The sequence below is a fragment of the Eschrichtius robustus genome, chromosome 6 (assembly GCF_028021215.1).
Source record: "Eschrichtius robustus isolate mEscRob2 chromosome 6, mEscRob2.pri, whole genome shotgun sequence".
In the NCBI taxonomy this organism is placed as follows: Eukaryota; Metazoa; Chordata; class Mammalia; order Artiodactyla; family Eschrichtiidae; genus Eschrichtius; species Eschrichtius robustus.
Genome location: NC_090829.1, coordinates 79,048,713 through 79,061,382, shown reverse-complemented (window position 1 = coordinate 79,061,382; position 12,670 = coordinate 79,048,713). Strand labels below are relative to the sequence as shown.

Genomic DNA, 12,670 nt, shown 5'->3' with positions numbered 1-12,670 from the left:
TCTTTTGCTTGTCTCTTGTGTCATTTCTAGGATATATAAAGTTGTGCTTAGGGAGGAGGAGCAGGGAAAAAGAGGTCTATGCCATCTTGTCCAGACCAGAAGTCCCTCAGCTACTGAATTATCCATTAAAATTTTATTTTTTCTGTTTTACCAATTTAGACTCAGTTACATTATGGATAGTAAAAATCCCAAAGACACCTTTGCACAGTGCAGGTATTTAAACAATATTCTCTAATATGTAATTAATGAGACTGGGAGAAACAATGGATGTTAATACAAAAGGATCTAAAATGAGCTTAAGGCCATACACATAAAGATACTGTTGAACACGCACACGCGCACACACACACACACACACACACACACACGCACATACTTCCTTTCAGGCCATCTACTTACAGTCTGCTCAAGGAGAGTCTCTACATGAAGCACAAATGGATTGATGAAGCCACCAGAAGGGGCTGAGGAAAATGAGAGAGAGAGGTAGGGCCTATTACAGAGAGGCACAGACCCTTCCTCCTGGGGCACTGAGTAGTAAAACCTGCCTGGATGCCTTTGCTTGGGGAATAACTCTGCAAGGCTGAGTGGTGCCAGGAGAAAGGTCACTCCAAAATTATCAGGTTGGCCTGGCTCTTCTCTGAGCTTTAGTCGGGAAGAAGGCTTAATTTCATCAAGTGCATCAAAATAGATGTTTGGGGCAGAATCCTCAGGCCAGTAGGTTTCACTTACTTCTTCTTTACTTATGTACTGTGTTGTTCCCAAGAAGCATTTAAAGTGGTCTTAATGGATGCATGTTATATAGGAAAATATAAATTACATATAGGCCAAAAAAAAAAAAAAAAAAAAGGCAAGAAGAAAACAAAGGACAGGAATAAGACTGGTGCAAAAGTGCTTCTCTGTGACTTTCTACACACGCAATAAATAGCCTGTGAGAGGGCACATTGCTGGAGTATTTCCCGTGCCATCTCTGAGTGAACCCTCAAAGGCATTCAGGACCAGGCTTGGGGGCAGTAAAGTGGACTCGTAACATGGAGGGATCCTCTAGATATGCTATAGGGGGAGACAAGTTTCCATGGAAATTTCCCTATAGTACTCCATAGATTTCCTGCTCCTAAGAGGAGCAGGAAATGTTTGATTTCCTCTTAAAGATTCCTGAGTTCTCACTTTGAGAATGGCCACAGTTCTGAGCAGTGTAACCTAGTTGAAGACTCAGGCTAGTAAGTTCCTGAGGGATCACATCCCAGTTAGAATTCATTACAAGTCTGACTATCTAAATATGCAGGGTGTGTACCAAGGCTAAAATTACAGTCATTAATTCCTCAAATTTTGTTTATAAAATTCTTCTATTTGATTCTCAGAACCTAAGCCAAAACTGTTAGATACAAACTTGCGGTGTCCATCTCAAGTCAGCTGGAATGGCCCCTCCCAAGTCAGCTGGAAATCTAGGTGATGCTGATGACACGCAGGAGCTGAGAAGTAGCCACAGAAGCAGTGTTGTGCCTGGTGACTAAATGACCACACTCCTTCCACTATGGGAGCTCTCTCTCTCCTGGGGAATAGAAGAATATACAAAAATCCAGTCAGCTGGGCTCTATTGTCTATGTATACAATACACAAGTAGGCTTGATTCTGGTGCAAATCCTCAGTGAATGGTGGCTGCTGGGACAGCAGCTCTGAATCTAAAAATTATACTTGTCATGAAGACAGTTTCTCCCCTTGGCTTATGTTTCTCATCTTTCTACCTCGCTGGAGCCTCCCTCAAACACCTTTAATTTCTGAAAATTTCTTAGAGTCTCATTCACTCTGCTTTTTGCTGATTTTTAACATCTTTAAGTCTCTCTTAGATCGAAAAACAAGGTACCCTGTTCCATTCATCAGTCCCTCTCTCTATCATTTATTCATGAAGATATGGCCCAGTTTTCCTTTTCCCATTTATATTCTCCTGAACCATTTGTTCTCAGCCCTTGTCTAAAAAGTTAAGCTTCACACCTTGGTATTTCTCTGATGTTATTTGTTCAGATCACTAATTACCTCTTCCTGACCAAACGCGGTGGCTTTTCTTCAGAAGTTATTCCACTTGATCTTTTGGCTTTCTCATCTTGCACTATGAAGGCTTCAAGAACTATGGTTTTAATTTCTTGTATTTCTCTAACTTTGTATTGGAGGAGATTATTTTTATTTCAGTTTTGAATATCTACAATGTCATCTATGAATGTGACCCTTCTTGTTTGAAATGGCAAGATAAGGTATCTGCCTCAAAACATACTGTTCAAAATGTATATGTATGTACTATATTCATGTTACTATAAAAATTTTTTGTGTTTCCATTTTATCAAGAAAGTGAGTTTTGAGAGCATGGTTTCTAATCAAAATGTTGTGGGATGCGAGATTGTAGCCAAGATGGCAGAGTAGAAAGGCCCTGAGCTCACCTCCTCTCATGAGCACACCAAAATCACAACTATCTCCAGAACCACCATCAGTAAAAAACAAAACAAAACAAAACAAAACAAAACTGGAACGTACAGGAAAAGATCTCCTACAACTAAAGATATATAGAAAGAACCACAATGAGACAGGTAGGAGGGGCAGACTTGCAATATAATCAAATCCCATACCCCCTGGGTGGGTGAACCACAAACTGGAGAATAATTATATTGCAGAGGTTCTCCCACAGGAGTGAGAGTTCTGAGCCCCACATCAGGCTCCCCAACCTGGGGATCCAGCACCAGAAGATGAGCCCCCAGAGCATTTGGCTTTGAAGGCCAGCTGGGCTTAATTGCAGGAGCCCCACAGGACTGGGGGAAATAGAGACTTCACTCTTAAAGGGAGTACACAAAAGCTCCCATTCACCAGGATGCAAGGCAAAAGCAATCCTTTGATAGGAGCCTGGGCCAGACCTACCTGCTGGTCTTGGAGAGTCTCCTGGAGAGGTAGGGGTGGCTATAGCTCACCCTGGGGATATAGACACTAGTTGCAGACATATTAAACATTCAGCCACATGAACACTCCTGGCAGCTGCCATATTGGCTCATTAGAGTCAAGACCTGGGTCCACCCAACAGCCTGTAGGTGCACCAGTGCTGGGACATCTCAGGCCAAACAACTAACTTGGGGGGGACACAGCCCCACCCATCCACAGACAGGCTGCCTAAAGACTACAGAGCCCACAAAAGCCTCTAGACACAGCCCAGCCCACCAAAGGGCCAAGACCCAGCTCCACACACCAGTGGGCAGGTACCAGCCCCTCCCACCAGGAAGCCTGCACAAGCCTCTAGATCAGCCTCACCCACCAGGGGGCAGACACCAGAAGCAAGAAATCCACGATCCTGCAATGCAGACCAGATCCTACCCTGGGACCACCTGGACCCTGGCCCTGCCCACTGTCATGCGAATGCAAACTTCAGGACACCCCAGACCCCATACCCAACTGTGTCAGGAACTGCCCCCCCTTCCACCAATGGTCTGAAACAAGCTCTGAGATCCCTAGACCCTGCAGCAAGACTTGGGAACTAGCTCTGCCTGCCAGTAGTCTGGCACTAACCCCAGGATCTGGCTTCACCTGCTAGTGGGTGTGCAACAGCCCCAGAGTCTTCAGGATCCTGACTTTGCCCACCAGGGAGCCAGCACTAGCCCTGGGGAGCCCACTTGGATTCCAAAACCAGGCACCTCATGACTAGACCACACTAAACAGCAGCCAGCAGCATCTGTACAAGACAGGGGCTGACACCAACCAAACTAGGGGCCAACCAAGCCTACCAGACTGCCCACATAGCCTGCCTCAACAGAAGGGCCCACGTAGCCCTCTTAGGGGGAACCCCTAGAGAATACAGCTTGGGTAACAAGAGGGGAATGCACTGCTAGGACCCATAGGACGCCTCCTACAGAGGGCCACTTCTCCAAGGTTGAGAAACATAACTAATATACCATATACACAAAAATACAAATAGCAACTTGGACAAAATAAGGTGGCAGAGGAATATGTTCCAGACGAAGGAACAAGATAAAACCCCAGAAGATGAACTAAGTGAAGTGGAGATAGGCAATCTATCTGAGAAAGAGTTTAGAGTAATACTCATAACGATTATCAAGGAACTCAAGAAGAAAATGGATGCACAGAGTGAGAAGTTAGAGATTTTTAACAAAGAATTAGAAAATATAAAGAACAACCAAACAGAATTGAAGAATACAATAACTGAAATAAAAATATTTATTTACAGATTGCTGTATAAAAACCTCATGGTAACCACAAACCAAAAATCTATAATAGATATACGCACAAAAAAGAGAAAGAAGTCCAAACATAACACTAAAGGTAGTCATCAAATCACAAGAGACGAGAACAAAAGAAGAAAAGGAAAAAAGACCCAGAAAAACAAATCCAAACCAATTAACAAAATGGCAATAAGAACACACATATCAGTAATTACCTTAAATGTAAATGGACTAAATGCTCCAACCAAAACACATAGACTGGCTGAATGAATACAAAAACAAGACCCATATATATGCTGCCTACAGGAGATTCAGTTCAGATCTACAGACTGAAAGTGAGGGGGTGGAAAAATGTATTCCATGCAAATGGAAGTCAAAAGAAACCTAGAGTAGCAATACTTATATCAGACAAAATAGAGTTTAAAATATAAAGACACTGGCACAGAAACAGAAATATAGATCAATGGAACAGGATAGAAAGCCCAGAGATAAACCCACGCACATATGGTCACCTTATCTTTGATAAAGGAGGCAAGAATATACAGTGGAGAAAAGACAGCCTCTTCAATAAGTGGTGCTGGGAAAACTGGACAGCTACATGTAAAAGAATGAAATTAGAACACTCCCTAACACCATACACAAAAATAAACTCAAAATGGATTAAAGACCTAAATGTAAGGCCAGACACCATCAAACTCTTAGAGGAAAACATAGGCAGAACACTCTATGACATACATCACAGCAAGATCCTTTTTGACCCACCTCCTAGAGAAATGGAAATAAAAACAAAAATAAACAAATGGGACCTAATGAAATGTAAAAGCTTTTGCACAGCAAAGGAAACCATAAACGATGAAAAGACAACCCTCAGAATGGGAGAAAATATTTGCAAATGAAGCAACTGACAAAGGATTATTCTCCAAAATTTACAAGCAGCTCATCCAGCTCAATATCAACAAAACAAACAACCCAGTCCAAAAATGGGCAGAAGACCTAAACAGACATTTCTCCAAAGAGGACATACAGATGGCCAAGAAGCACATGAAAAGCTGCTGAACGTCACTAATTATTAGAGAAATGTAACTCAAAACTACAAGGAGGTATTACCTCACACCAGTTAGAATGGGCATCATCAGAAAATCTACAAACAACAAATGCTGGAGAGGGTGTGGAGAAAAGGGAACCCTCTTGCACTGTTGGTGGGAATGTAAATTGATACAGCCACTATGAAGAACAGTATGGACGTTCTTTAAAAAACTAAAACTAGAACTACCATACGACCCAGCAATCCCACTACTGGGCATATACCCTGAGAAAACCATAATTCAAAGAGAGTCATGTACTAAAATGTTCATTGCAGCTGTATTTACAATAGCCAGGACATGGAAGCAACCTAAGTGTCCATCGACAGATGAATGGATAAAGAAGATGTGGCACATATATACAATGGAATATTACTCTGCCATAAAAAGGAATGAAACTGAGTTATTTGTAGTGAGGTGGATGGACCTCGAGACTGTCATTCAGAGTGAAGTAAGTCAGAAAGAGAAAAATAAATACCGTATGCTAATACATATATATGGAATCTAAAAAAAAAAAAAATGGTCATGAAGAACCTAGGGGCAAGACGGGAATAAAGATGCAGACCTACTAGAGAATGGACTTGAGGATACGGGGAGGGGGAAGGGTAAGCTGGGATGAAGTGAGAGAGTGGCATGGACATATAGACACTACCAAACGTAAAATAGATAGCTAGTGGGAAGCAGCCACATAGCACAAGGAGATCAGCTCGGTCCTTTGTGACCACCTAGAGGGGTGGGATAGGGAGGGGGGGAGGGAGAGAGATGCAAGAGGGAAGAGATATGGGGACATATGTATATGTATAACTGCTTCACTTTGTTATAAAGCAGAAACTAACACACCATTGTAAAGCAATTATACTCCAATAAAGATGTTAAAAATATATATATATATATATATAAAGACACTGACAAGTGTCCTTGTCCTTATAAGAGACAAGGACACTACATAATGATCAAAGGATCAATCCAAGAAGAAGATAAAGTAATTGTAAATATATATGCACCCAACATAGGAGCACTTCAATATATAAGGCAAATGTTAACAGACATAAAAGGAGAAACTGACAGTAACATAATAATAGTGAGGGACTTTAACACCCCACTTACATCAATGGACAGATAAACCAGACAGAAATTGGTAAGGAAACAGAGGTCTTAAATAACACATTAGACCAAACGGACTCAACTGATATTTATAGAGCATTCCATCCAAAAGCAGCAGGTTACACATTCAAGTGCACACGGAACATTCTCCAGGATAGATCACGTTAGGCCATAAAACAAGCCTTGGTAAATTTAAGAAAATTGAAATCTTATCAAGCATCTTTTCTGACCACAACGCTATGAGACTAGAAATCAACTACAAGAAAAAAAACTGCAAAAAACACAAACACGTGGAGGCTAAACAATATGCTACTAATGGATCACTGAAGAAATCAAAGAGGAAATTTTTAAATACCTAGAGACAAATGAAAATGAAAGCACAATGATCCAAAACCTATGGGACACAGCAAAAGCAGTTCTGAGAGGGATGTTTATAGCAATACAAGCTTACCTCAGAAACAAGAAAAATCTCAAATAAACAACCTAACCTTATACTTAAAGCAACTAGAGAAAGAAGAGCACACAAAACCCAAAGTTAGTAGAAGGAAAGAAATCACAAAGTTCAGAGCAGAAATAAATGAAATAGAGACCAAAAAACCCCACAAAAACAATAGAAAAGACCAATGAAACTAAAAGCTGGTTCTTTGAAAAGATGAACAAAATTGATAAGCCTTTACTCAGACTTATCCAGGATCATAAGAGAATACTACAAGCAACTCTATGCCAATAAAATGGACCGCCTAGGAGAAATGGACAAATTCTTAGGACGTACAATCTCCCTAGACTGAACCAGGAAGAAACAGAAAATACGAACAGACAAATTACCAGTAAGGAAACTGAATCGGTAATTTAAAAACTCCCAAAAAACAAAAGTCCAGAACAAGATAGCTTCACAGATGAATTCTACCAAACATTTAGAGAAGTGTTAACACCTATCCTTCTGAAACTATTCTAAAAAACTGCAGAGGAAGGAGCACTTCTGAACCCATTCTCTGAGGCCACCATCACCCTGATACCAAAACCAGACAAAGATATCACACAAAAAAGAAAATTATAGGCCAATATCACTGATGAACACAGATGCAAAAATCCTCAACAAAATACTAGCAAATCAGGCTTCCCTGGTGGCGCACTGGTTAAGAATCTACCTGCCAATGCAGGAGACATGGGTTCAAGCCCTGGTCTGGGAAGATACACACGCCGTGGAGCAACTAAGCCCATGCGTCACTACTACTGAGCCTGTGCTCTAGAGCCCGTGAACCACAACTACTGAGCCCATGCGCCACAACTACTGAAGCCCGTGTGCCTAGAGCCTGTGCTCTGCAACAAGAGAAGCCACCACAATGAGAAGCCCATGCACCACAATGAAGAGTAGCCCCCACTCGCCACAACTAGAGAAAGCCCATGCACAGCAACAAAGACCCTATGCAGCCAAAAATAAATAAATAAATAAATAAATAAATAAATAAATAAATAAATAAATAAATAAAAATACTAGCAAATCAAGTCCAACAATACATTAAAAGGATAATATACCATGATCAAGTGGGATTTATCCCAGGTATGCAAAGATTTTTCAATATCCTCAAATCAATCAGTGTGATACACCACACATTAACAAATTGAAGAATAAAAACCATATGATACAATCATCTCAATTGAAGCAGAAAAGTCTTCTGATACAATTCAACATCCATTTATGATAAAACCTCTCCAGAAAGTGGGCATAAAGGGAACATATCTCAACATAATTAAGGCCATATATGACAAACCCACAGCTAACAACATACTCAATGGTGAAAAGCTGAAAGCATTCCCTCTAAGATCAGGTACAAGACAAGGATGCCCACTCTTGCCACTTTTATTCAACATAGTTGTGGAAGTCACAGCCACTGCAATCAGAGAAGAAAAAGAAATAAAAGGAATCCAGATGGGAAAGGAAGTAGTAAAACTGTCACTGTTTGCAAATGACATGATACTATACATAGAAAATTCTAAAGACACTACCAGAAAACTACTAGAGCTCATCAATGAATTCAGTAAAGTTGCAGGATACAAAATTAACGTATAGAAATCTGTTGCATTTCTATACACTAACAACAAAATATCAGAAAGAGAAATTAAGGAAACAATACCGTTAAAAAAATAAAATACCTAGGAATAAACCTACCTTAAGGGGGCAAAAGACCTGTACTCTGAAAACTATAAGGCGCTGATGAAAGAAATTGAGGATGACACAAACAGATGGAAAGATATACCATATTCCTGGATTGGAAGAATCAGTATTGTTAAAATGACCATACTACCCAAGGCAATCTACAGATTCAATGCAACCCCTATCAAATTACCAATGACATTTTTCACAGAACTAGAACAAAAGATTTTTAATTTGTATGGAAACACAAAAGACCTTGGATAGCTAAACTAATCTTGAGAAAGAAGAACGGAGCTGGAGCAATCACACTCCCTGACTTCAGACTATACTATAAAGCTACACTAAACAAAACAATATGGTACTGGCACAAAATCAGACACATACTTCAATGGAACAGGACTGAAAGCCCAGAAATAAACCCATGTACTTATGGTCAATTAATCTACAACAAAGGAGGCAAGAATATACAGTGGAGAACAGACAAGTCTCTTCAACAAGTGGTGATGGGAAAACTGGACAGCTACCTGTAAAAGAATGAAATTAGAAAATTCTCTAACACCATATACAAAAGCAAACTAAATGTAAGACTGGATACTATAAAACTCCTAGAGGAAAACATAAGTGGAACACTCTGACATAAGTTGCAGCAATTTTTTTTTGGATCTGCCTCCTAGAGTAATGGAAACAAAAGCAAAAATAAACAAATGGGACCTAAATAACTTAAAAGCTTTTGCACAGCAAAGGAAACCATAAACAAAATGAAAAGACAACCTACAGAATGGGAGAAAAATATTTGCAGGCAATGCGACCAACAAGGGATTAATTTCCAAAATATACAAACAGCTTATACATCTCAATAAAATAAAACCCCAATAACCCAATCAAAAAATTGACAGAAGACCTAATTAGACATTCCTCCAAAGATGACACACAGATCGCCAACAGGTACATGAAAGGATGCTCAACATCACTAAATATTAGAGAAATGCAAATCAAAACTACAATGAGGTATCACCTCACATCAGTCAGAATGGCCATCATCAAAAAGTCTACAAATGATAAATACTAGAGAGGGTGTGGAGAAAAAAGAACCCTTCTACACCGTTGGTGGGAATGTAAATTGGTGCAGTCACTATGGAAACAGTATGAAGTTTTCTTAAAAAACTAAAAATACAGTCACCATATAATCCAGCAATCCCACTCCTGGGCATATATCTGGAAAAGATGCAAACTCTAATTTGAAAAGAAACATGCACCCCAATGTTCATAGCGGCACTATTTACAATAGCCAAGACATGGAAGCAACCTAAATGTCCAGCAACAGATGAATGGATAAAGAAGATGTGGTATATATGCATAGACATAGAAAACAAACTTTATGGCTACTAAAGGGGAAAAGGTGGGGGAGGGATAAATTAGGAGTTTGGGATTAAAATATGCTACTATATATTTATAAAACAGATAACCAACAAGGACCTACTATATAGCGCAGGGAACTATACTCAATATCTTGTAATAACCTATAATGGAAAAGAATCTAAAAAAGAATATATATACAAATATATATATATATATATATATATACACACACATATATAAACAAATAATATATATAAAACTGAATCACTTTGCTGAAACTAATACACATTGTAAATCAACTATATTTCAATAATTTTTTTCTTTTTTTTTGGCCACATCACGCAGCATGTGGGATCTTAGTTCCCCAACCAGGGATCAAACCCATGCCCCCTGCAGTGGAAGCATGAAGTCTTAACCAGTGGACCATCAGGGAAGTCCAATAAATTTTTTTTTAAAAAGATGTGGTATATATATACAATGGACTATTACTCAGCCATTAAAAAGAATGAAATAATGTCATTTGTAGCAACATGGATGGACCTAGAGATTATCATACTAAGTGAAGTAAGTCAGACACAGAAACACAGATATCATATAATATCACTTATATGTGAGATTAAAAAATGATACAAATGGACTTATTTACAAAACAGAAATAGACCCACAGTCATAGAAAACAAACTTATGGTTATCAAAGGGAAAGGGGTGGGGGATAAAGTAGGAACTTGGGATTAACACATACACACTACTATATATAAAGTAGATAAACAACAAGGACCTCCTGTATAGCACAGGGAACTATATTCAATATCTTGTAATAATCTATAACAGAAAAGAGTCTGAAAAAGAATATATATATAAAACTGAATCACTTTGCTGTACACCTGAAACATTGTAAACCAACAATACATCAATAAAAAAAATTTTTCTTGGAACAAAAATGCTGTGGGATGAATGCTCTCTGACACAAAGGAAAGCAACAAAATGGGGCCAAAGGAAGTTGTACGGGGCTTTCTAAAGAAAAGACATTATCAAAGAATAGATATTTTACTGAAAGTAGAAGAAATTACCATAATCTAAAATTTTTTAAATTAAATCAAAGAGTCAAGAAAAAAGAAAAAAATCTTGGATTCTCTACAGCAAGTTGGAGTTTAGCTTGGAGAGGAAAGAATGCAGTAGCTTTCTCTTGCATTAGAACAGGTGTGTACAGGCCAAGATTGGAACAAATCAGCAATGCCTTGGGAAGCCCTTTCTGACAGAGCAAGACTAGAAAGAAAGATGATCGATTTGAAGGATACCACAAACACAGGGGCCACTCAGTCTGAAACCCCTGGAGTTTAAAGCTTGATATTACTGCTTCTTATATTTCTGAGATTGTTGACTATTGGTGGAGTGAAAAGACCACCAGACACGCAATGAGATCTTGGCTGGAGTCCTGGTTCTGGAGTCAAATGGAAGATACCTCAGCATAACTTCCCTTTTCTCATGGGCACTGTGCAGACAATACTCCTTACCTAGTTCAGTTCCCATGAGATCATTTACATGCAAGGCCTTGCCTGTTGGTATCTACTTGTTAAACATTACTCTATAGAGAGACTCCATTTGAGCCAAAAGATTTTTTGATTAATTCATATTACTCTGAATATTCAATAAAGTATTTTTAATAAGTATTTTGTAAAAAGTTATGGTAAAGCTGTAACTGTTGAAAGCTTGATTTAAGAAAATAGTGATACATCTTATCAGCTCAATTTAAGAAACTCAAGTTATATATAATCAAAGATCACCACCTAGTGGCCCAATTGTACTATAACTTCTAAAGTTAGCTGCAAGCTCCAAAGACTTCAGAGGCTAGAAGGTGTGTGGAAAGCATCCGGCCCCGCCAAGGAGAGGAGCGAAGAGAGATTTTGGGCCCACTAAAAGCATTCAAAATTCAAGTTACAAACAAAATAAACAAAACACGGTGCCCTTCAAACGAATCAACCTTCCAAATCAAGCTTTGGTCTTGGGCCTCTGGTCACTCAGAGTATGAGTGGACAGTTGAATGTGATAAAGTAAAGTGATAACTATTTTGGAGATAAGCTCAGAGAAATCCAAAACACTGAAGGCCTTTACAATTATCTTAAGCGACTTTGCCTCTCACAAGCAACTTTACAATCGAAAATTTGGTTTGCTTGTGATAGAATTATTGGTGTGTACATCTTGATGATAAGGAAGAAATAAAGTCACAAGAAAACATCATTGCCCCACATAATTTTCTTCTAATTAGGCAGCATGAGTTATTGAAAAGGGCATAGTCTTGAGTCAGAGGGCTTTGTTCAAATTCTGGCTTCACTCCCTATTGGCTGTGTGACCTTGAGCATGTTACTTAACCTCACTGAGCCTCACAGGGCTATCGCAAGGATTAAATGAAATAAGGCTTGGAAAGGGCTTATTCTGGTATCCAAAACATAACTGGTGCTCCTTTTACCCTTCTCTCACTTGCAAGAAACCATATAATTTAGAAGAAAATAAAGAAAAAGTTTAACTTAAAAGAAAATAGGGTTTGGATTTGAAGCCGAAAGCTGACTTTTAAATTACATTTTTCTGTTAAAATGAAGATAAGAGACTGTCTAGTAATCATATGACCAAAGTAACAGTGGTTGTCCTGGCTCTGACTGATTCTGTATTTTCTTTCAGGGTGTAATTTTCTCACTGGTAACATGGAAGAAAGAGTTGTATCCACCGTAAAATGAACATAATAGTACAAACCTCACAGGGTG

General features: G+C 39.0%; 1 protein-coding gene across 1 annotated transcript in view; it reads right to left on the bottom strand.

Moving 5' to 3' along the window:
- Window positions 1-201: 201 nt before the first annotated feature.
- The window catches only part of ILDR1 (immunoglobulin like domain containing receptor 1), a 39,655-nt gene continuing 27,186 nt past the window's right edge, over window positions 202-12,670 (bottom strand). The window contains exon 8 of the mRNA XM_068545512.1: window positions 202-1,549. Coding sequence (XP_068401613.1) covers window positions 1,508-1,549 — 42 coding nt within the window. The 3' untranslated portion in view covers window positions 202-1,507. The remainder of the gene's footprint in view (window positions 1,550-12,670) is intronic.